This window comes from Crotalus tigris, unplaced genomic scaffold (genome assembly GCF_016545835.1).
Source record: "Crotalus tigris isolate CLP2741 ecotype Arizona unplaced genomic scaffold, ASM1654583v1 scf7180000017883.2314494, whole genome shotgun sequence".
Lineage (NCBI taxonomy): Eukaryota > Metazoa > Chordata > Lepidosauria > Squamata > Viperidae > Crotalus > Crotalus tigris.
Window position 1 is genome coordinate 1 of NW_024096700.1, and position 26,759 is coordinate 26,759.

The window sequence follows — 26,759 nt, forward strand, 5'->3', positions numbered from 1 at the left end:
AACTATGGCAAGAAAGGCCATAAAGTGGAGCAAAACTCACTTAACAAATGTCTCACTTAACAATAGAAATTTGGGGTTCAATTATAGTCATAAGTCGAGGACTAACTGTATTTCTTTCCTATCAGTCTCTTTCCTTTTCAAGCAAAACGTATATCCAGAATATTGCAAAAGCACAACTTTTGATAATGAGATACCTTTTTTATTATATCGTCTTTACATTCTGTCTGACATATATTTTCAAGAATGAAGACTACTGATGTCTTTTAAACACTAATAAACCTTTTGTTTGTAAACTTTTATAAAAAGAAATATATAGGGAAAAATGTTCTCTGTGTATGAGATGGGCAGTATCAAAATTTGATAAATAATCATTACTTGATCAGCTCATGTAAATAGGAATATGTAATATATTGGATTTCCATAAAGTGATGAATTGATTGGTGGAAGCATTGGTACTGAAATAGTGGAAACCTGGAAAATCAGTTTGAGACTGAATCCTCCTAAACACTTTGGGGACTTCAAAGTACTGCCCCAATCTAATCGTTTCCATTTCCACTGATCAGCATAGTAAAACAGTGCATATTTTTGGAATGTCAAATAAATGTCCAATTTAGAATACTACTCCCATAAGTGCTGGGATCCTCTATACTATTGAGGTGGAAGTCATTATAAAGTCATATTGAATATGTATTCAGTATGACTTTATAATATAATGACTAATTGTCATTCTATTAGACAATGAATCTGGAAAGCAAAAACAAGTTTTCATCAGGAGTGAAATCAAGAACATGAGTTACAAGATGTACAAGGAAGTAATCTATCTTATATTGACATAATCACATGCATCTTAGAACTTACTTTGGCATATAAAAATATTACCATTAGGAATGTCTACCCTTGCCAAAAGATTACATATTGCAGCAACAAAGAAAGAAATAGAAGGAAAAACTATTTAATATACAAATGGTAGCTAGCCTCAAACTTCTAATCCATTCCCTGTGAAGTAAGAATGGTTTCCTGTTATTACATGGAGTTATAGTAGCAGCAATAGTAGCAGCAATAGCAATTTTTATTAAGTGTTTGCTTGTGCTTAAGGTCAGTTTAGGCAATGGAGTAAGTTTATCTAATACCGAGTTTTATTTCAGCAATAAGCTACATACTTTATTTCTCTGCAAATAATATGACTTAGATGGGTAGCTAAACATAAATGTGTTCATATCAATACTGTGCAGCATTAACCAGTGGAACAACCTGCCTCCAGAAGCGATGAATGCTCCAACACTGGAAGTTTTTAAGAAGAGACTGGACAGCCATTTGTCCAAAATGGTATAGGGTTTCCTGCCTGAGCAGGGGGTTGGACTAGATGACCTCCAAGGTCCCTTCCAACTGTATTATTATTATTATTATTATTATTATTATTATTATTATTATTATTATTATTATTATATGCTTTATTTAAAGTTGTTCCTGTTTAAACTTGCAAAGATGGGAAAATGGGAATGAACTAGATGTCCCTGTGTGTGTGTGTGTGTGTGTGTGTGTTTGTATCTTTGTGTGTATTCCAGTGCAACGTCTGTTGATTAGGCATGCATGCAGACATATATTATTTATTTATATATTATTTACTTCACTGTAGCTGTACAAAAGTAGTATTAGATAAAAGAACACCACTTGATTCATTGATTCTTTGAGATTCATACTGTGTTTTCCTAGAATGATACAAGAATCAACTCACTTCCAGCATATTCTTTCTTTAATATTGGCAATATGCTAATTACATTTTTAATAAAAAAATAAACATGTAGACAATAACACTTTATTGGAAATATTTCCCCCAAATATGATATGAAATAGACTGGGATGATTTATAATCATTCTAAAAACTGCTGAAATGTCTTAGTCATATGAGTAAAATCAGAACCATACAGGAGGTGTACTATATTAGAACATTTCTGTTTTGCATTATTCTTTATCTTTTTCTTATCAATGGCAAATGAAATAAATGTTCAGGGTTTTCTTATCTGAAAGATAAGATTGTATTTATGAAGAGGAGGTACTGATAACATGTTTTTACCATTCTTAGTTCTTCCACATTTTGAACAGTTTTTCTGGCAAGCTTTCTCAACATGACTCTCCAACAGGGAAGGAATTGCAAGTCATAGAATTCCCAGCCAATATAGCATTTGGCATATTAGGAGGGTACTAGATTCACAAAGACCTCTTGTATGTACATGTAAATAATAGATAAATAAATAGATAAATAAAAATAATTTTAGCAATAGATTAATTAATTAATTAATTCTCAACAGTTTTCACAACAATACTGTATGCATCATTCTGCAACAAAAAATGCAACTGTCTTGTTGCCTGAGCCTGACATCATAGGCTGAGAGAAAGAAGGATTAGTCTAGTATAACCAAGAGGGTTTTCATGCCTAAGGTGGGTTCTAGAACTCACAGTCTTCTGGTTTTTATCTTGGTGCCTTAACCACTAGAGCAAACTGACTCTGTCATATAGTATCTGAATACTAGAAACGAAATAGTTTATTTTAACCATGTCTATAATATCTTTTTTTGTAATAATTTAATTGACACATTTCATTTTTTAAATGCTTAAGCAATATTTTAGGCCTTGCAAATTATTGGCGTGTTGTTGAACAAATTCTGGTGAGTGCTATGGTGATCTGATGTCCTGTTGACAGTGGCACTGCACTTGCTAGGGAAACTGCAACTGGATGCTTGGTCCAGATTGGTGAAATCTCTCTGGAGGAAGGAGAGATCATTGAGATAATCAGTATGGCTCCAAACAGTCACTCCTTATAAGAAAACCACAGGAATTTGCTGTTTTATGGTCTGCTGGGAATGTCTGGGAGTCAAGAGACACCACCAAGTTCACACTTGTAACACTGTTTTTTAAAGACATAAAGCTCAACTGAGCTTCATTTCTTAATCGGTTTCTGAAGGGTTTTTCTGTATTGGAATTATTAAGACTCTTGGATGGGCAAGGTTTATTATATTCATCAGGTGATCTATCTTTTCCTTTGAGAAACAGTTGTAGTTAACATTTTTAATCTTCTGAAAAATACTATTTTGGGGAATTAAATATTGAAAGCATGCTTGGAATATGGATTTTAGAAAGTTAACAATTGACTAAGGGCTGAGATGGCTTGCAATTATAATTTTGAATTAATTAGAAGAATTCTTCCTGTGGGAAATGGTGGTTATTAGGTTTTTTTAAGCAGAAACATGATAGTGGGACCCTGAAGGTTTGACATGATAGGGAGAAAGATGATAATAAATTTATCTCATTAAGAAAGATTGAAGCAAAAATCTTTGATTGATATTTTTGAATTTTGGTCTTCAAAATTATTTAATATGATAGATAGGTCCTGTGTCAATGAAGTTACAGAAGACGAAGAAGCTACCATGAACAAGTGTGAAATTAATTGGAATGTGGACTTAAATGTGTGAAGCAAAGAGAAGGATATGGAGAAATATATTCTAGATATACAAATAAAACCAATGGACATTTCACTGCTTAAAGGAATGTACAATTTTTAAACCAGAGTAATTATTTGGATAACTTCTTGCTGGATTCAGAAGAAAAGTCTGAGGAAGTCCTGAAAAACTTTATGAAAAGTGATTTTAAAAAGGACAAAATGTATATAATAGATATACAGAAGAGGCATGCTAAAGTTATGAAAGATCCTTGACTTGCCCCCTCCTCTAAATAAAGATGAATAGAAAACAAGCCTTGGGACTACATTTGATGGGGTTAAAATTAAGACTATTAAAAATTCAGGGAAGGAATACAAAGTTGACTTTTTTGATAAAGGTTAAAAGAGAAAATTAGTTATATCTGGTTTCTCCTACTGGATTTTTGTGATAAAGAATAAATAATGGACTTTTGGATTTGGTTTTTTAGCTAGGAGATGAGTTATGTGGTGAAGAGAGCATATATATATAATGTGGTAAGATACTAAAATTATTTTTACTTGTTAGGATGACAAGTTCCTTCTACATTTTTTCTCTGTTTTTATATTTTTATATTTTTGGTAGTTTGTATTAGTTTTTATTGATTGTAATTGTAATTCTTGATAAAATATTTTGGGGGAAAAGTAAATTATTCAGGTATGTGCCCTGCTTCTGAACCTGGAGTTGATAAGGTATAAATGTGATGATTGGAAGATCCTTCAGAAGTTCTCAAAGTCAATATAACATTCAAGAAGAGTTCTCCTTACAGTTAGTGTGGAACAGTGTCTGGAACATTGGGAAGGAGCTGGTGAAAATCTTAATTTGTTATGTTGCCATCTGAGATGCAGATTACAGCTTCAGCAAGAAAACTATTATAACCTAGTCTATGGAGAATGGATATATTAAACCTTATTTATTCATCCCTTTCGGCCTCTGACTGCTGTTTATATTTTGAAAATCCAGAATTAGATAATGAACAACACCTTGCTTGCTTCACTATACAACTTTGAAAGAGAAGCATATTAATAGAAATGAAAATCATGTTATCTTACTAAAAGTGTTGTTTCCATTTATATATAAAATAATCTTGCAATTCTTTTTATATATAAATGGAAGTAAATAAATAGCAATTTATTATAGTCAGGATTAACATAGAAAAGATTTAATTTTGAGAAGGGCCACTGTAAACTGCTAATTAACAGCATACTTTTATGCAGTAGTTTTGCCCAGATAACAATACCAGATTAAAAATCAACATTTCCATACTCAGGCCTCACGAGCGTATGGATGTATTTGAGCCTTCAATTTAATATTTTGCTGATGTAGGTAAAAATCAAAGAATAATGCACTTTTTTTGGGAAGCAAGTCATTTTAGAATCTATGGCATAAAACAATGGAATTGTGAAACTTATGGAGCTGAAGGGATTTTTAAAAGCTGTATGCCAGAAGTCTAAAAGGAAAAAAAGAAAGAAATTCTGTTGTTATGCCCAAGGGTTTTGGTGTACTCAAAATATTTTAATAAGTATTGTGAGGTCAACCAGGAAGTCTTGGAAATTGTTTTCTTATGGCAGTTCCATTAAGTATGCTTCACTCTAGCATATGAGATCAAGTTAAAAAAAAACTAAGTTTAGGGCAATAAGACATCACAAGCATACATTATGGGTGGTAATGATATTTACTTATAAAAATTGTGCTCCATTTTTAACTGGTAAGAAATGAGCCTATCTTTTAATCATATTTTATAAATGTTTGTAGCTAATTTAACCATATTGATCCAAATAATACTTACAGATATATTCAGGATCTTGGATGCAGTCAGTGCTATTTTAAGTTTCTTTTTTTCTTCTAACATTTCACAGATTTAAAAATTCACCTGGGTTTGAAAATTATATTGGCCATATAACATCAGTTTGAAAATGTGTGGGTCCTCCTTGAGTATTTGCAACAAATTATGCCAATTTTGTTCTGCATCTTAATATTTATTTATTTATTATACCAACATGCATGATTCTGCAATCATCATGTGATTCTGGAAGGCTAGCAGAAGCTAAAAGAAAAAATAGAAAAGTGAAAACTTACTTATAAGTCATAGGTTATATAAATGTGTAGATTAATTTTAAAATACCTGTATTATTTTGCAGATGGACAAAGCCTATTTTGAAAAAGGGCTATAGACAGCGCCTGGAATTATCAGACATTTATCAAATTCCTGCTGCAGATTCTGCTGATAATCTCTCTGAAAAATTAGAAAGGTATGTATTACATATTTGGAAGCATATAATGTTATTTATCTGCCAATTGTTATTTTTTCTCCTACTTTTTCTCTTTGAATATTCTACACCAGGGCTTTTCAAGCTTTTCACCCATTGTACCACTTTTAGGATATGGCAACATCCGAGTACCACCAGTCGCCTAGCAAGGTGTCAAAAACTTGATAAAATACAGGTAGTCCTCGACTTACAACAGTTCGCTTAGTGACTGTTCGAAGTTACAACGGCACTGAAAAAAGTGCCCCCCAAGCCACAGCCAAGCAAGACACCTGCCTGCCCACCTGGCAGCACTCTTCCTTCTGTCTGAGATTTTCATTGTTGTGAGCATTTCTGTTGAGGATTGGCAGTGGGGGTGGGGTGGGGGGGTATTTGGGTTTTATTCCCCCCGTCTGCTGGGTGGTTGCAGCTGGTTTTGGTCATTTCACATGACCCTGGGACACTGTGACTGTCATAAATATGAATCAGTTGCCAAGCATCTGAATGTAAATCACAACTGCAACATTCCAGCTGATTGGCGCTTCTTCTGGACTCAGCAGAAGTGTCAGGATCAGTGCTGCTTTCCAGTTGATCGGTGCTTCTTCAGGGCTCAGCAGAAGCACCAGGATCAGCGCCGAGCTCCAGCCGAAGCCTGGCGCTGATCCTGGCGCTTCTGCTGAGCCCTGATAGCCCTGCAGCTCCAGCCATCTCTTGCTCAGGCTTGTGCAGTGCTGCCACCAGTTCAGCTCATTCCCCTCCCCCACTACTTTTCTAGGATGGTTGCGTACCACCTGCCAGGTGCCAATGTACCACAGGTGGTACCCGTACCACTGGTTGAAAAGCCCTGTTCTACACGGCATATGTTAGTGGTCTCTTATTTTATTCTCAGAAATATAATTCTATAAAGGTGATGGGGTTGAGTAAGAATAACGCCTATTGTTACTCAATAAATTCTGGAGCTGAATGGAGCTTAGAAACAGGCTCTCCTCAGTTCAGGTCCAAGGCCCTGACTCCTTATTACCTTTAATACAAACTGCATTGTAGTCACCCAGATATCATAACATTTCAAAGATATTAATGACAGTATAATCCTTTTTTATGTCCATGTGCCTTCAAGTCAACCTTGACTTCTGGTGACTGCTTGGTCAAATCCGTGCAGTTTTCTCAGCAAGGTTTCTCATTGCCTGCTTCCTAGGGCTGATAGAATCTCAGGAATATGTTCAAATGTAAATCTTACTTAGACATTAATACCTGGATTGCAGCACTAGTTTTTCAAAGCAATTATTTTCATATACATAATACAGAAATTACTTTGAAAATAGCTTTCTTTCCAATTATGTTTGTAAGCTATTTGGAAATTAAAAGACTCTTAGGATCCCAGTCCAGTGAAAAGCTTTTTAACAAATCATTCTTAATATACCATCAAAACTTCAGTTTATATATGATAATAAAAATGATGAGGATGAACCATTTTCCTCACATCCTATGATAAATAAATCTCTACTAATTTTCAAGTAAACAATCATTTCATGGTTGGATTTTGTTCAAGGTAAGTATATGAACCAAATTTTGTGGTTTATAAGCAATGGTTATATAGATAATCATTATGTGTAAGTCTTGAAAAATGGGATTTGTTCAATAAATCTTGATTTAAGAAAACTAAGGCATAGTACAATGTGTGAATCAACATAGTATCATTGTAGATTTTCTGTTTTTCCTCTCAACTAATCTCTCACATTGTTATAGAACTTTTGGATATTTTTTACATTCTTGAAGAGTAAAAGGTCTATCATAAATATATTTAATTAATCCAGTTAGAATTGTTCTGAAAAGTGCCCTGAATCCCATTAATTCTTCTAGCATATCTGAACCAATCTGAACCTCTTAAGTACTTTTATGAACTGTTCTTATTGAGCCAAAACTATTTTATTGTCCTTAAGATATTTAAGGAATATGAAGTATAAAATTCAATTATTTATGAGTAAAAAATTCTGTAGAACTCTGAAATATTCCATTTCTCTCTTCACTATGCCAAGTCTTCTTCAAAATTATGTCATTTCAATGCCATGTCTGGAATATCCAAATAATTTCTGGTTTGCAGTATTTATTTCTAGAAACCATTAAACCATTCCTGAAACAGCATGGATAGCAGGACATTTGGCCTGGTCGAGAGATAATTTGTCTTATTTCTAGATGAGTGAACTATGTACATCCAAATGTATAATTCTTATAATAGTGTATAGAATATCTAATATTTAAAATCCTCTAATTATAGATTATATTAAATATATAGTTGTTTGTGGTGAGAGAAATCCAAGCTCCAGGAGTCATTCTAGTGCATAACTTGTTTTGCAGCTTTTGTTTCTCTGCTGTCAAATGTTGGTATATATTTGCTGAATCCTGCCTAGCCTAGCCCTTCTATCACAATTCCAATGAAATAGGTTTTTTTAGATAAAGATGCTTCCATAATCTGTTAAAAATGGTTTAAAAAACAAATTTAGGAATCTACCAAAGAACCAGACTAGGTAAAATTGCATTAATATATCTAAGATTAGTAGATCTGGCCTTCTTAATTTTGGCTAAAACTTATTTTTATAACTAATGATTCTAAGATAAATACAAATAATATTTATTCAGCATGGATTTTTTTCTAATATTATATTTCTGCTGGTTCAGGGTAAAATAGTAAATAAGTAAGTAAGTAAATAATTATTTATGGAAAAATCTTACCCTGCATTTTAGATACTTAAAATTTATCAGAGTATTTATGATTATGTTACTCCTTTTTCAATGGAAGTTGATCACAAACAGAGTAACCTGGATTCTTGTTCATAAATTAGTCAGAGAGCTGGAGTTACATAACTAAATGAATTACTGGTTTTGTGGACATTTGATGTTTAACTAAAAACATTTATCTTGTATAAAAAATATTTCACAAATTTCCCACAGAGTGAAATTTTTAATATCAGATCATTTCCTGGTTAGTTGCTTTATTTACTTGAAACAATGAATATACATTGAGAAGCATGATACATCCTACATACAGTAGTACCAAAAACAAATAGAAATTCTTGATGATTATTTGAATTGTTTTGAGCCCAGATATAGCTCAAAGCAATCATCCTATCAATCATGACCACATCTAAGACCAATTTCTGGACCTGGAAAAAAATTGTGCATTGATTCGATACTCTGAAATTTCTCCCTAATTAGAATGGTTATCCCATTGAAAGTTCTAGTGGCCTCCTTAAAAGATACAGCTTAAATAAATTATTTATAAAACTACATTTAGCCTCTCTTAGACTTATGCATCTATTCTGCAAATAACAGTAATGAGGTCATGGTTTACATGTCTTCAGCAGTGGCTGAAAACCCTATGATAGGGTAATGTCTTAAATCACTTCTGAAAAAATGCTTTAGTACAGGGGTTCCCAACCAGAGGTGCAAGACGATATTCCGGGGTGTGAAAACTTGGGTTTTCAAAATTATAGTGTATATGCATAATTCATTGCCATTATTTTGAACTTTTGTAAGGGGTGCAAAAATATATCAGAAGTGTTCTAGGTGTGCAGAATATAGAAAAGGTTGGGAACCATTGCTTTAGTATAATCTGTCATATCAGTTGCTTTTTGATATTACTTAATTCCCATATTGTATTCTCAATCTAAACAAGAAGACTATACCAAAATAAAACACAATGGGGAGCAAACAGCTTCTTAAAAAAATGATGACCCCATACATGAACATAAAGAATAAAACCGATACACCCAAATCGAACACAATAATGAACAGTCTCTACAAAAAATGAGCCTACATACTGTATGTACCTAAAGAACAAGACTGATGGAAATAGGTCACTCTTAGAAGAAAACAACCAAGAACAAAGTTGCTACTATCTACCCTACCCCACTCCAATGAAGCCCCTCTGGAACTGAACCATTGCTTTCATAGCCTTATCCTGGAAGAAAATATATAGGCACTCACAAAAGAGCATTCATCAGTAGTTTCTAAAAAAAGAAGCACAATCGCAGGATTCCTGTGACAGGAAGAAAAGTATTCCCTAGAGAAAAAAAGGGAAATATTGGTGACAGGAGATTCAGTTCTTAAGGGAACAGAAATTATAGTCTGCAGACCAGGCAGTCAATCTATGGAGATATATTGTCTCCCTGGAGCAAAAATCAAAGATGTAACTGTATATCTTACTAAAATAATCAACCCCACGGATTACTACCCCTATTTTCTCCTATATGTGAGGACCAATGACACAACAGTGAATCTGAAAACAATAACAAGAGATTATGAACAGCTAGGGAAGAAAGTTAAAGAATAAGAAGCACAAGTGGTGTTTTTATCTGTACTTCCAACAAAAGGCCAACATCCAATGAGGGAGCAAAGGATTTTAGAAATGAACCACTGGCTTACAACTGGTGTCGTCAACAGAACTTTGGCTTCCTAGACCATGTTCTTCATTACCTAGATCAGGGCTTTTCATCCGGTGGTACACGTACTACTGGTGGTACGTTGGCACCTGGCAGTTGGTACACGTATGACAGGTTGAAAAGTTCTGTAAAAAACAAGTGTAAAAACAGTGTAAAAATGGATGAGGTGAAGTGGCGGCAATGCTGCACAGGCTTGTGGGAAAGTCATCTGGAACTGCAGGAGGTGCTTCTTACCTATGTTTCCCTGAAAATAAGACCGAGTCTTATTTTATTTTAATTTTTTTTTGCCTCAAAAAGAGGCATCAGGTCTTAATTTCTGGGGATGTCTTTTATACTCACCTCCAGCACCAACAGCACCACCCAGTCAGTCCACTTCTTTTGGCCAAAGAAGCAGCTGCATTTTGCAGCTGCATTCTAGCCTGCATTTTGCTGTCAGGCCTTTTCGGAAGGCCTATGCAGCCGAGTACTGAACTATGGATTCAATCCATAGCTCAGTTCTTGGCTGCAGTGCCTTCTGGAAAGGCCTGTGACTGAAAAATGCAGCTCTGGCTGCAGAAGACACAACAGAAGAAATGGGCCAGCTGCAGTGGCCTTCTGAAAAGGCCTGTGACTGAGAAATGCAGGTCTGGCTGCAGAAGATGCCACAGAAGAAATAGAGTAGTGAAGAGAGGCATAGTAAGATAAGTAGGTGCAGGGCACATGGGGCAGATCTACATCTCCACTCCGGTCCTAGCTTTATTTTTAGGTGTGTGCCTCACCTCTAGGATTTATTTTGGGGGTAGGGCTTATATTAGGGCCACCCCCCAAAAATCAAGCTAGGGCTTATTTTCATGGTAGCCCTTACTTTCGGGAAAACACGGTACTAATAGAGAACAAGTGATAGAGGAAGTTGGTTGCTGGAACCTTGGGCAAGAGTGATGATGTCATACTGGAATTCAATATAATGCAAACACAAGCAATAGAATATAATCCAACCCATGTCTTAAACTTCAACAAACTCAGAAAAAGCCTAAGCAAAATTTCATGGATAAAAATCCTAAAGGGGAAAACAAATCAAGAAGCATGGGAAACACTGAAAAATATAGTCATAAAAGCCCAAGCTAACACAATATCACTAAAAAAGAAAAACAAGAAATCCAAGAAGAAACCAGCATGGTTGCACAAAGGTCTCTCTGATGAACTGAAAGACAAAAAGGATAAGTACAAAAAATGGAAAGAGGAACATGTAACTAAGGCAGATAGCCCGAATCAGCAGATAGCCCAAATCTGCAAAGATGAAATCAGGAAAGCAAAGGCTCAGAATGAACAAAGACTTGCAACAAGATAATAAAAAATGTTTCTTTCAACATATAAATAATAAAAAAAGTCAAGGAAACAGTTGGTCCACTAAAGAAAGAAGATGGCAAAAAAGTAACAGGCAGTAGATAGAAAGCAGAGCTCATTCTTTGCATCAGTCTTCACACAAAAAGAAGCTATAGACCAACCAACAAAAGCATAACTTTAAAGGACAGACTAGAAATAAAAATTAAAATAAGTAAGAAAATGGTAAGAAAACACCTGGCTGACCTTTATGAATATAAATCATCTGATGGATTATATCGCAGAGTTCTGAAGGAGCTGGCAGATTTTATCACAGAACCATTGTATCATATATTTAAAATATTTTGGAGCACTGGGAAACTACCAGAGGATTGGAAAAGAGCTGATGTGGTTCCCATCTTCAAAAAAGGGGAAAAAAGCAGACCCAGGAAACTATAGGCCAATCAACCTAACATCAATACCTGGGAAGATACTGGAAAAAATAATCAAAAAACAGACCTATGAACATATAGAAACAAATAAAGTTATAACTAGTAGCCAACATGGGTTTGTTAAAAATAGATCATGCCAAACCAAACTTATTTCATTCTTTGACAAAGTGACTAAATTAGTAGACCAGCAAAATGCTGTGGACATAGTATATTTAGACTTCAGCAAGACATTTGACAAAGTAGACCATAACCTACTTCTTGGTAAGCTAGCAAAATGTGGGATAGATAGCATCACCACCAGATGGATTTGTAATTGGCTGACAAACCGTACTCAACGAGTAGTCCTTAATGGTATTACATCTATATGGAGGGAAATAAGCTGTGTGGTACCACTAGGCCCAATACTCTTCAATATCTTCAATATCTTCATAAATGACTTAGATGAGGGATTAGAGGCATAGAATCAAAATCATTTGAAGTATTAGTACCACTTTATAAAGCCTTAGTAAGGGGTGTCAAACTGGCAGCCTGTGGGCCGGATGCGGCACACGCATGCCATGCCCATTGTGGCTCTGTAAAGGTAAAAAACATGATACATCATGGTACATCACATGACACAATCAAGTTTGACACCCTGCCTTAGTAAGACCACACCTGGAATACTGCATCCAGTTTTGGTCATCACATTACAAAAAAGATGTTGAGTGCAAAGAAGAGCAACTAAGACGATTAAAGGCCTGGAGACTAAAACATATGAAGAATGATTGCAGGATTTGTGTTTGGCTACTCTAGAGAAAAAAAGGACTAAGGGGGAAATGATAGCAGTATTCCAGTATTTGAGAAGCTGCCACAAAGAGGAGGGGGTCAATTTATTTTCCAAAGCACTAGAGGGCAGGACAAGAAACAATGGATAGAAACTAATCAAGAAGAGAAGCAACCTGGAATTAAGGAGAAACTTCCTGACAGTGAGAACAATTAACCAGTGGAACAGCTTGCCTTCAGACGTTGTAGGTGCTTCATCACTGGAGGTTTTTAAGAAGAGACTGGACAGTCACTTGTCTGAAATGGTATAGGATCTCCTGCTAGAGCAGGGGGCTGTGCTAGAAGACCTCTGTCCTGGGCCTGTGCAAGCAGGCTCGGGGCATTGCAAACGGTCCTGGGCAGGTGCAAGTTGCCCGGGACCAGACAGGCTGTCGCCAGTACTTGTGCACATGCGCAAGTGCTGGCGCGCCAAAAGTTGCAGATTGACCCGGGAATGGCCTATATAAGAGGCCAGGAGTTTTGGGCATTGCTGTGTGTCTTCTAACTGTAAGCTGAACTAAGAATAAAGAAGTCTTGAGAACTACAACTGCTTCTCGTGTCTTGCCATTTCGCGAAGGACGCAACACTGGCGACGAAGGTGGGATGCCTTACATCAAGCAAAAAGGTGTAAGCTTACCCGAGTGAGTCCTGAGCGGCAGGAACGGCGTTGACTCGGCAGCTACCCGCCAATCCAGCGTGCATTCGGGGGTAGGCTGGCAGATAGACCCTTCCTTCTACAAAATGGCAAAAATTGGAAGGCTTTCGGAATTCGACGTCTCACATCCAGAGAGGTGGGAGTCCTATGTAGCCAGGGTGGAAAACTACCTCAAGGTAAATCAAGTACGGGAAGATAGTTTAAAGGCTGCCACCCTGCTGTGCGTTTGCGGTCAAGACGCATTCGTGTTAAGGGGGAGGCCACCCTTAACGTACAGTATAAGGATTTTGAAGGTCCACTAGATCTAATAGTAGTAGGGGGTGAACGAACGAGTCTCATAGGACTCGATTGGTTTGAGGCCTTGGGAATACACGTCACAGGGCTCAATAGTCTGCAAACACTTGACCTACAAGAAGTCTGCAAAGAATTTGCAGATGTCTTCAGCCCCCAGCTGGGCACATACAAAGGACCCCCTGTGTCATTAAAACTAGACCCCACTGTCACTCCCATTAGAATTAAAGCAAGAAGGGTCCCTTTTGTTTTAAAAAGTAAAATTGACACTGAGTTGGACAAATTGATTCAGCAAGGAGTTCTAGAACCTGTTGACTCCAGTCCCTGGGAAACCCCCATTGTCACACCTCTCAAGGCAAATGGGGACATTCGCATCTGTGCTGATTACAAATGCACTCTGAATAAGGCATTGCAGCAACATGCCTATCCTGTTCCTGTGGTCAGTCATATTCTGGCCTCCCTCAAGGGGGGGCGCATTTTTGCAAAGCTTGACCTAGCTCAGGCATATCAACAGCTGCCTGTTGATGCTGCTGCTGCTGTAGTGCAGACCATTGTGACCCACAGAGGGGCCTTCAAGGTGAAGAGGCTTCAATTTGGAGTAAATGTTGCTCCTGGAATTTTCCAAAGCGTAATGGAAAACACACTACGGGGTATACCAGGGGTTTGCCCCTATTTTGATAATGTCTTAATTGCAGGAGATTCTACACACAGTTTAATTGAGAGATTAAGGGCTGTCCTGTTAAGGTTCAGGAAAACGGGCCTCAAGCTTAAAAAGGACAAATGTAAAATTGGGGTGCTTTCTACTGATTTTCTGGGATTCAAAATTGATGCTTCTGGGATTCACCCCGCTGAATCCAAACTGAAAGCTATTATGCATGCTCCCAGGCCAAAGTCTAAGGCCGAACTACAGGCTTTCTTGGGCCTTCTGAATTTCTACAATTCCTTTCTTCCACATAAGGCTAGTATAGCTGAGCCTCTTCACAGGCTATTAGACAAACAGGCAGTGTGGCAGTGGTCACAAAAACATGAGGCAAGTTTCAATGAGGTCAAGGCCTTACTCACTTCTAACAGTGTACTCGCACATTTCAATGAATCCCTTCCTGTGTGCATCGCTTGTGATGCTTCTTCTTATGGGGTAGGAGCTGTACTAAGCCACCTCAGGGCAGATGGAACTCAGGTTCCTGTTGCATACTACTCCAGAACCTTGTCTTCTGCTGAGCGTAATTACACTCAAATAGACAGAGAGGCCTTAGCTGTGGTTGCTGGAATTAAAAAATTCCATGATTTTTTATATGGCAGGCATTTCACGGTCTTCACTGACCATAAGCCTTTGTTGGGGCTGTTTACCACACGTAAGCAAACTCCCCAAATCATCTCCCCCAGAATGCTAAGATGGTCTATCTTTCTTTCTGCCTATGATTTCTCCCTACTTCATAAACCTGGGAAGGAAATGGGCCATGCTGATGGTCTCAGTAGGTTACCCCTGCCGGTAATAGAAGCTGACCCTGCACCAGCTATCAATCTTCTCTCCATTCAGGCCTTGCCCGAGTCCCCTTTGAATGCCAGAGATGTAGCCGCTGAATCAGGCACAGATCACACACTTTCACGTGTCCTTTCTTGGGTTTTATCTGGATGGCCAGAGAGCTGTCCTGGCACTGAGTTTCAGAGTTTCTGGTCTAAAAGGAACGAGTTGTCCACTTCCAGGGTTGTCTGCTTTGGGGAAGCAGAGTTGTCATTCCTACCTCAATGAGGACTAGGGTCTTAGGTTCCCTCCACAAGGGTCATCCTGGCATTGTACGCATGAAGGCGCTCGCGCGCAGCCACTTGTGGTGGCCTGGGTTAGATAGTGACATTGAAGCTAAGGTGCACGCATGCCACCTTTGCCAATGCTCGCGCCCCGAAATGCCGCAAGCCCCTGTACATAGATGGGAGGAAACACAGTCGCCATGGTCGAGGGCGCACATTGACTACGCTGGGCCCTTTCAGGGTCAATTCTTCTTGGTCCTAGTTGATAGCCATTCAAAATGGCTTGAGGTTGTACCTGTATCTTCCACCACCACTGCAAAGTACTGAGGGGGATTTTTGCTGCACACGGGCTTCCAGATGTCCTCGTGTCTGACAACGGCCCTCAATTCACTTCTTCCGAATTCCAAGCTTTCTTACAGGCTAACATGATTCGTCACGCCACCTCTGCACCTTTCCACCCGTCCACCAACGGTATGGCTGAATGCATGGTTCGCATCACCAAGGACGCCTTGAAGAAAATTACCTACGGAGACTGGCATCACAGGTTGGCTGACTTCCTCCTTTCTTATCGCACTACACCGTCCACTTTTACGGGGAGGAGCCCAGCTGAACTTCATTGGGGGCACAAACTGACTACCAAGCTTGACAGGTTGCATCCGGATAGACTGCCTTCTTTTTACTCACGCCCCAGGGCACCGAGACAACTCCTTGTGGGTGCCCCGGTTTGGACTCGTAATTACGGGCCTGGTCATTCATGGGTCCCCACTTCTATATCCAGGGTCACAGGCTCTCTGTCTTACGAGAGGTCCCTGGACAAAGGTCGTGTCCTGCGTCGACACATCGACCAACTTCGCCCTAGACGGGACCTTCCTGCTGAGACTCCTGGGTCTTTTCCAGGGGGGGAGGGGGACCCCTTTGGGCAAGGGGAAGGGCATGGGCTGCTGCCCATTATCAATGAGGAAGCCACAAACGGCTCATCTCAAGATTCCGCGAGTGCTCCAAACAGGAATTTAAGGAGCCCAACTAGATATCAGGCATCAACGCCTACTCCAGTCAGGGAGGATACCCGGGAGCATCCCAATAAACCATTTCCCGCAAGAGAGCTGGCACACACTCCTTCTAGTTGGCCCGACACTACCCCTGTCCCTAGAAGGGGGCAAACATACAGGGAGGTGGTCGAGGAACCAAATCCCGACTACAACACCTCTGACTTCACTCAGGGGACAACTGAGTTTTGGGACAGTACTGAAAACCCCACAAGCCTGGGGACAGAACAGGAACCAGGGGACAGACAACCTCCTGACAGGTCTTGGATGGACCTTGGAGGTTCTACAGAATCGCCCAACAGTGACAGTCACTTAGAGGGGCCAGAGAGCCTGCAGCAAGGCAGGATAACCAGGTTAAACAAAGAAACAAGCCCTGGCCTGACGAGCCCGGTGGGCAAGCAAGCAGGCCAGGCATTGGAGCACAGTCCTTGGGAACCACCGAGGCAAAACAAGGGGGACAGGCACGCATCACCCCTCAGTCAAGGGGTACTTGGCAGGTACGCAGAAGTTAGGAGGTCACAGAGAGCCAGGAAATCTCCTAAGTATTTAGAAGATTTTGTAACTCTATTGGCAAAACAGAGTTAACAGAGGGAACAGAACACTTAGACTAATGGAAGCAAAAGTAATACCTGGCATTGGGTAGTATGGCACTACACTCGCAATGGGTTATGTGTTACTATGGCATGGTTAATAGTTTAAACCCGGGGGGAAGGGGTGTTATGTCCTGGGCCTGTGCAAGCAGGCTCGGGGCATTGCAAACAGTCCTGGGCAGGTGCAAGTTGCCCCGGGACCAGACAGGCTGTCGCCAGTACTTGTGCGCATGCGCAAGTGCTGGCGCGCCAAAAGTTGCAGATTGACCCGGGAATGGCCTATATAAGAGGCCAGGAGTTTTGGGCGTTGCTGTGTGTCTTCTAACTGTAAGCTGAACTAAGAATAAAGAAGTCTTGAGAACTACAACTGCTTCTCGTGTCTTGCCATTTCGCGAAGGACGCAACAACCTCCAAGGTCCCTTCCATCTCTATTCCGATTCTGATTCAGTGTAGTTAAGAAGTGATCAAATTCCAATTTGGTTGGAAATGTTATCAGAATCTAAATGTTGTGATTACTTTATATTCCATAAATAATTGTATTATCTGTTAAAACTAATTCTAAAAATGCATCATTCGGGGCTGTTGAATTACACAGGTTTTCAATGTTGGCAGACATGCTTTATTAAAAACAAAACAAAACAGAATTGAATTGTCTTTTTTTCCTTTTCTTTCCCTTAGTACTGGAAGCAATCCAAAACCATTATTTGCCTATTATTTGTTTAGTGGTCTGAAGAAGTACAACAGGTTTTTTTTTCAAAAACACACACTGTGACCTTTTTAATGAATTAACTTTCTGCAGAATGATGTATAACTAAGCATTTCCATCTGCCAAATATTTAACTGAACTACACTTGAACTTTTATTGAGCTATCATGTCACAGAGGATCAGGTCCTTGGGGTCTTTGCAAGGCTTTGAATTCAATGGATTCCTTAACTAAATCTCCTTGGATATCCTTGGGTGAAAGGAACTATGCTTTGGCCAAAGAACGGTTTATTTGGCCACATAATTCAATGTTCTTTTTTATTCCTCAGAGAATGGGACAGAGAATTGGCTTCCAAGAAAAAACCCAAACTCATCAATGCTCTTAGACGGTGTTTCTTCTGGAAATTTATGCTGTATGGAATAATACTGTATTTAGGGGTAAGTTTCCTTTTATTTCAGTTAACATATTGCAATATTATATTCTTTTGTAACCTGCCTAAGAAATTCTAAGCAGTGTATTTGTCTATGCAGATTCTCAGTCTGGAGTCATGCAATTCCCTTTTGTGACTTTCTGACAAGCAAAGTCAATGGGGAAGCCAGATTGACTTCACAATCATGTTACTGACTTAACACTGGCAGTGATTTTGTGGCAAAAAGTCATAAAATAAAGCAAAACTCACTTAACAAATATCTCACTTAGCAACAGACATTTTGGGCTTAATTGTGATTGTAAGTTGGGGACTACCTGTACATTTAAGCCAATTTTTATCGGAAGTGGGAAATTTGTGGAATACCAGAATTTGTGGAATTTCAAATATCCATCAGTCCTAGACAGGATATTGAAGTTCAAGGATATTGGAAACTGTAATCCTGTATTTGGAAGGCTACAAATTTTCTACCTCCTTTTTATAAAATATTAAAAATAAATGAATTATTTTCAGATATTTTACAGTATATCTTCCAGATATGTTCTTTTCTATGATATAATAGAAGGTAGGATTCTAAGAGTAGCATAATTTTAATCATTGCCATAATTTCATAATTATTTTATTTATCAAATGTATATGCCCATTACAAGGCAAGTTTTTTTTTTTAAAAAAAATTACCTTTAGGAAATGTACTGGAACTTATCAAATGGGAGCTTCTATTTTAAACAGAATTTATTGCATATCATTGAATAATTGAATTGCATTTTTCCAATAAAAGAAATAAATGGAAGATGAACCTACCCAAGAAAACATAGTTATACATACACTTTAGAATTATTTAATCATTAGAATTCATTTGTTCCTTGAATATAGATCCAATTTCTTCAGATTTAGTGGAGGTTCATATTGTCTAGATCATTTATTATCAGTATTAGCATCTATATACCCCATATGAATAACTTATTTTTTCTCTTACATTTGTGGGATGGAGAGGAGAAATTCCATGGGAAATAGATGATAGTTAGTTAGATAGATGATAGATGATAGATGATAGATAGATAGATAGATAGATAGATAGATAGATATTCTAACTGAATTTTTTCATATAATATAGCCAAATCCTTCCATTGAAAAACTGTAATTTTTGTAATATACATTTGATCCTAGGTACATATAATTTATTAAATCTTATGCTGATACACAGACAACTGGAGGCTTAAAAATGTGAGACATACTTGTTGAGCATGCTGAAGATATGCTCTTACTCTTTTACCATATATAGAAAGAGATTGGAGAAAAATTTACAATGAATTAAGTTTTAGTTTCTAGATTGATAAAGAATTAGAAAGTTGGGATCATCCTTTTCCTAACAGTTAGAACAATTAACCAGTGGAACAACTTGCCTCCAGAAGCGGTGAATGCTCCAACACTGGACAGCCATTTGTCCAAAATGGTATAGGGTTTCCTTCCTGAGCAGTGGGTTGGACTAGATGACCTCCAACTTTATTATTATTATTATTATTATTATTATTATTATTATTATTATTATTATTACTATGGATCATCGCACAGTCAGCCAGATGTTCAGACTGGATTTGGCATTTTGTCTACCTATTGAGTCCTTACCCAGGACCTGGGATAGGCAGATGTGGATGTTTGATGGTATTACAGATATCGTCGCAGGATGGAAGCAGTTCCTAGTAAGGCCGTCTTTTGCAATTGACTAATAGCGAATTTGTCAATGCCACTAATAATAATAATAATAATTATTATTATTAGTGGCATTGACAAATTCGCTATTAGTCAATTGCAAAAGACGGCCTTACTAGGATTATTATTATTATTAGTGCTTATGTATGTATATATGTTTGTTAAGATAGTCACAAACATCCAGCATTAAAATCTGTTGTAAAATTGATGGAGACTTTGGTGCAGGAGCTTCAAAAAGTTGTCAACATCATTGAATCAGTGATTTTGCTTATGGGTTTCATGCTAAAATTATGTCTTTTAAAAATAATTTACAATTAAATTGAATTTTAAATAAAGTAAGTTATTTTGGTAGTGTTAAAATGTGATTCTAGGACTGTGTAAATATTGGTACTTTTTTTTGCTTTAGAATTTAAATATATCAAGCAAAGTGACGCTTGAAAAGATAAGTCAGAATTCTTTAACAAATTCAATGTTTGTCAACAACGTTCATAAAAATATTGCTTTTTGCTAGAGAGGGAATTTGCTTTCCTGAATTAGAATTATTCTTCAATCCAATTCAGAAGGTTCAAAAATAATTTTTTTCACTTAACTAAAGTTGTTTCTCACTGCCTTTTTTGTATTGTAGTGCAAGCTGCAGCAATATGGATAATAATATTTTCTTAAACTGCTTCATTTTATCCAGCATCTGGCTAGTGTATAGTATAAATTATCCTGATACTACTACTATTGTTATCTTTCACAAGTTATCTTTGACAAGTATAATGAAAATATAGTAAAGACTAATGATGTCAGGTGTGTCTACAATGATTTTAAAAGAAATTGCAATACACATTGTTGAAAGAAAAATCTTCATCAGGGTTCAGTCCAAGCTGAGAATAAACAAAATGGAGACTGCGTTAGAAAGAAGGTTCTTGTTTATTTAGGTGCCAGAAACTTCAGTGACAGCAGCATGTTTCTGGGGTGGCTGACCACATGGAGCTGAGATTGGTGGGTTTTATACCTTATTGGACTTTTGTATTTTGAGTTGTTCCTGTTCCTGTGGCATGAACTTTGACCTGAGGTTCAGTGTGCCATTTTTGTATTTTGATGGTGCTGGGTTAATCCTCTAAAGGTCATGTCTTTAGACTTTGGGTGGGGGATGTAGATTTTTGAGGGTCTTTGTCTTTCTAATCCCATCAGCTCCAAGCTTCCTGCTCCAGTCTTTCTGAAAAGATGATCAAATCTGCATTTCTACAGAGCTGGTTTCTGCATGGGGCAGAGAGACTTGGGGGGGGGGGTGATTTCTGCCTAAGATTTTTTATTATTCCTTTGGGAAAATATATTCTGCTTTTTTTAAATATCCCCCAAACTATTTCCTTCTCTGGGGGGGGGGGTGCAGCCTTCCTACAATATATTATATTCAGATTCTGCATTTTTAAAAGAAATCTTTAACAATTGTTAGTTTTGTTAGATCGATATCCTGGAGAGCTTGATTTCAGCTTGCTTGCAAATAGTACAGAAATTCTGTTTTTCAGATCATAAGAAAAGCAATAAGAGCAAGTATTGACACTATTATTTGCAAATAGTACAACTTTTTTCTTTGTTAATCGTTAAAGTGTATTATGTGTAGCCACTTCTTTTGTATTGTTGTAAAAATCTATAAATCACTTTGTAACAATAATCTGAAAACACATTGCTATCTTTGTATGGTATACACAACAAACAATAGTAAAAATACAAATTATAGTTCTACACACGTGCTATAACTCGTAAGTATAAGGACAGAGGAACAGAGACGTGATTTAATTTTTTTAGCCAACTGAAGAGGAAGTTAAGGATTTGGAGAATTCCATTACAACCTCTAGCATCATTAAATTATGTTATGTGAACTGGAATTTTTACCAATTGTGTTCTGTTTAAAGTCAGTCTGAAGCTTATTAAAATGAAGATTGTCGTCTTTCTCTTCATACTTATCCTTTTCCTATATGTTACATGGCTATAACATTTCAATTAATTTTTGTACCCCCTACCCCATCCTGCCCTTTGTACCTCCTGATCTGATGACAGTTTCTGTACAAGTCACAATGTTTTGTGACTCTATTTATTTCTGAAAAATGTTCTTTCCATTGTCAAGCAGTGAGTTTTAGTCACCAACTTTTTATTTTTGTCCTTTAACATTCTCATTGCATATGAGGTGTGTGTGTGTGTATGTGTGTTTTAAATGTTAAAGGACAAAAATAATGTCTCTCTCTGTGTGTGTATGTGTGTGTGTACAGGTTTTATTATGGTCTTGGTTGTAAACATGGATGCATTGACACACCTGCCCAATTCTTTTTTTTAATTGTTCTTTTATAAATATTCCTCCTTGTGTACTAAAAACATTGCTGTGTTGGTCAAACATAAGTCTGTTTTGTTTGTCTTTTTTCTAAAATTATATGTAAACATGAAAAACAATGTGAATACTTAAAACAGGAGCTATGTGATTCAGAGTGTCAATTTCAGTCCATTTCTGGAAAAAAAAACATATGAATATGAGTGTTTTCATGCTGACCCTTTAGAAAATTACTACACATAATAATAATAAATCAATTTACAATGCTGACCTCAGGTTATTTAAAAGACAGAAAACAAAGGGTACTATGACCCCACTTATAAATCCCGATGACATTCTTCCAATGTATTTTTTAACAAAATAATTTGTATGCTATATGATCATTTCAATAAAATTTCTAAAATTTCATTCGGAACTATAAACATAAAATTTTATTACTAAGATTTGCCATTCTTTTGTATATTTTAATAATGCTAAAGGATGCATTAAAGCTGGAATTTTTCCCATTTGTTTCAATTTTCATTTATATAGAGAGAATGAATTTATTAACAATAATCTATAAGTAAAGAGTCAGATATGATAATTACTAAAGATATATTAAATTATGATGAATATTTTCTAGAAGGAGATTCTTTTGGAGGAATGGGATTATTTTTGTTCCCTGCAACTAGATGGGGAATCCAACCCAAAATTACCACAATTCTTATTGTGGTGAACTTTAATACCCTTTAACAGACTTGTGATTGTAAGCAATATGATTTTTGTAATTATAGTCCTTTCAGTAATTCAGAGTGATAACTTCTATTTTCATTGTAGAAAAAAATTGCTTCATATTCAAGCTAGATCACCTAAAATATTCACTATTATCCTCCCCAATAATTCTCATTATCATTGTAAGACATTATTTTATTTATCAAACCAATGTATATAGCCACCCATCTTACAAACACAAACAGGTGACTTTAGAAAGTGTATAACAAATAATAGAATTCCATATGTATATATATAATTCTTTATAACCTTAAAAAAATTATTCTATAATAAAGAGCAGGCTAGAAGATGCTTCCTTTTCAACATCTTTCTAGTCTACTCTTTATTATGGAATAAATAATTTTATTCAGCAAGATATTGATCATAAGGCTATTAAAAGGGACAATATTATATGCTACAGAATATTGAATAGTTCTGCAACTTTGCATTCATTAGTTCCAAAAACAGAGATATGGATAGGAATGTTCCCTGAGCCAAAAGACAAATGTTACTTTTTCAAAAAACATTAGAAACTTCCCCTGTAATTCCATAAATAGGAACAAATCAGGCTAACTGCTGAATTTTATTTTCTTACTTCCTCTTCCATTCTTGAGGGAAGTTAGTAGTTTAGGAAGCATAATATAGTCTGTGACATGCGTTCATTTTGCCCACTGCTAAGCACCACCTCATTATCTGAAGAAAAGGTTATAATTTCTCATGCTCAAATATGCTGAATAGATAAGTGTCATATGCAGTAGCTATTCAGAAAAACTGACAAAAATATCTGCCTTTTTTTTTTAACTACAGGAAGTTACTAAATCCGTGCAGCCTCTTTTACTCGGAAGAATAATTGCTTCTTATGATCCTTCTAATTCACTCGAACGATCAATAGCTTACTATTTAGCCATAGGACTCTGTCTTCTCTTCATTGTACGAATGTTGCTTCTCCACCCAGCAATATTTGGCCTTCATCACATTGGAATGCAAATAAGGATAGCCATGTTTAGCTTAATTTATAAAAAGGTATGTTTCCTATTTTGGTTAAATGAAATTCAAGGGTAATTAAACTGCATAGGAGATTGATAATAACATACTGTGGCCTCATGTTGCTACAGTAATGAAAGCATACTGTGGCAAGAAGTATTTCTTTTTTGATGATCTACACTTAGTTTATTGTGCAATATCAGCAGAGGACATCTTAATATTTAGCTTTGAAACCAGCACTAACAGAGAAAATGGGAATAAAAATATGAGTTGCTATATAAGCTATATGACCATCATCCAACTTCCTACTTGTGAATAGAATGAAGTCATCAGAGCAATAAGAACTAATATGCTAGGAAAGAAGGTAGCTAATGAGCAAAGAATGACAAAATTAATTTACCATTACATATAAACTATCCTATTGCATAACCCTAAAACAAAAAAACCCTGTATTTGTGTTCAGATAATTTCTTACAAATGTAATAAAGTGTGAAAAGAATCTAAATTGAAATAAAAACAGAGTCTCCAATCTAATTATTGCATCTACTATAAACGTATTTATTATAAAATCTACCTATCCCTTTTCCATTCAGGCTCCTTAAATAGATGCACAATAAATAATAATACATTTACATTTACAAGCACAAAATATAAATTTCAATAATTTGGAAATAAAAAAACTGGCCTCAGTTTACTCTCCAATACATAACTGGAAAGTATGGTTTAAAAAGAAGATGAATTTTGGTTTAAAATAAAGTGCAAATCAGAGTTAATCACTTCAGATGCAATTTCTTGCATGGTTCTTGCAAACTGAAGAGGGAATCAGAGTGAACAAGTAGGGGTAGGATATTTGTGAGTCTGGCACTTTAATTGTACTTCAAAGATATTTAACTCTTTTTTAAAAAAACAAGTCCCAATGAAATAGCTTTTACTTCATCCCCAGATTATAAGGCCACCTAACTTTAACTGATATGATGCTCAAATGTTGTTTTCAATTTCCTCCTGGCAAGAGCTTCATGCTATTCATGATTTGTAGTTCTTAGGTGGTAATTTGTAATGGCACACTCAGGGTCTATTGAAAATTTTTTGTAGAGTAAACCCTACTGAATATTGTGAGTATTTATGAGTAATCATGTTGTAGATGAAATAAAGTGTATTTGTAATAAAACATAAAAATTATATTGCAGTGTTAGCATCCACTGATATTGTTTTTATTTCTGTTTGTGCTATTATATGCGATTGGTTGGTAAACTTCTTTTGTTCTGTTTTACAGATTTTAAAACTGTCAAGCAGAGTCCTAGATAACATAAGTACTGGACAACTTGTTAGCCTCCTTTCAAACAATCTGAACAAATTTGATGAAGTATGTTGGTAATCATGTGTTTGTTATATTTCTTTGAAGGAGAAGGAATTGATTCCAATCCATTATAATGTGCTTTACACTACTAGAATTAAAGTAAATTCTATGCTATGGATAGATATGCTAGTGAATAGTCCTAAGCGCAGGGCTTTTTTTGTCATAGAACGCCCAGAACAGAGTTCTGGCACCTTTTTTGGATGGAACCTTGTAGGGTAGGCAAGGCGGGTTGTATGATGTGTGTGAGTTCCAGCACCTTTTTTTTTTTAGAAAAAAATCACTGCCTAATTATAAAAAGCAGAACAAAACAACAATCAAAATATTTTAAAAATGCTATTATGTATGGTAACAATTCACTTGCCTGAATTTTTGGATCCAAGTTATCCAAATGGTATTACATTATTCTTTGCTATTTGAAGTGGCTTCTTAAGCTATTAATAAACTCTGAGAATAGGATACTGTATATACTGTAATACTAAATCCATAACATTTATCTCTTTTGGATATATCTATATATCTACCTTGTGATGTTTTTAGAGACAAAATAGGCATTGCAACTGTGGTCCCATTATTCTGATTAAATATGAGAAGATGGCTTAAAAGATCAGTGGCATAGTGGAAGACACTACTACTGGTAATAGACAGAGAGAGGTTAATATCAAGAGAGGAAACTTTTAAGGATATGGCCACTATCTCCACTACTTTTCGCCATTGCACTGACTCCTCTATCAACAATACTGAACAGGTCGTGGCTATCAAACATCAAAAACATCTGCCAGCCTATTCCACTGCTTTTACATGGGTGATCAGAAGCTGCATGGCAAAACACCATCTGAAATGGAATAGCTGCTCAACACTGCTGAATATACAGCCAATATATTTCAATGGAGTTTGGATTGGACAAACATGCCACTCTTACCAGCTTTCATGTTGCTTTCTAAGTATAGTTTCTTTGTGCTTTCATTGTGATTTTTTTTTTAATTTCAGGGTCTGGCCTTGGCTCATTTTGTATGGATTGCACCTTTACAAGTTATGCTGCTGATGGGGCTTCTTTGGGAGATGTTGCAGGCATCAGCATTTTGTGGGCTTGGATTCTTGATTCTTGTCGTCCTTTTTCAAGCCTGGCTAGGACAAATGATGATGAAATACAGGTGACAAAGCAGTTATGGGTAGTTTTCTCAAATAATGGTAATCCTCAAACTTACCTGAATTTCAGCCACTTAGCATGGCAACCCTGATAATCCCTGTTACCATCTTTAACTGAATTCCACTAGTTAACTGAGGCCCCCTTGTAATCTAATCTAGTCCCTCCCAGCCCCAAACCTTAATTTTAATAAGATAAAGGACCTCTTTCCCTGCAGTTCTGCCCAACTGCCTTGCCCCCTTCCATTTCTGCCCTTTTGGCCACCCTGCATCCTGCCTTGTATGCAGGCAAGCAACCCTCTTTTGACTCTGGGGCCACGAGAAGCCCTTGATCT

General features: G+C 36.8%; 1 protein-coding gene across 1 annotated transcript in view; it reads left to right on the top strand.

The window, feature by feature from the left end:
* Positions 1–4,132: 4,132 nt before the first annotated feature.
* CFTR (CF transmembrane conductance regulator) overlaps positions 4,133–26,759 on the top strand; it is a 112,706-nt gene continuing 90,079 nt past the window's right edge. Inside the window, exons 1-6 of the mRNA XM_039343983.1 lie at positions 4,133–4,165; positions 5,583–5,725; positions 18,071–18,179; positions 23,748–23,963; positions 25,198–25,287; positions 26,269–26,432. Of these exons, the coding sequence (XP_039199917.1) occupies positions 4,133–4,165; positions 5,583–5,725; positions 18,071–18,179; positions 23,748–23,963; positions 25,198–25,287; positions 26,269–26,432 (755 nt within the window). The remainder of the gene's footprint in view (positions 4,166–5,582; positions 5,726–18,070; positions 18,180–23,747; positions 23,964–25,197; positions 25,288–26,268; positions 26,433–26,759) is intronic.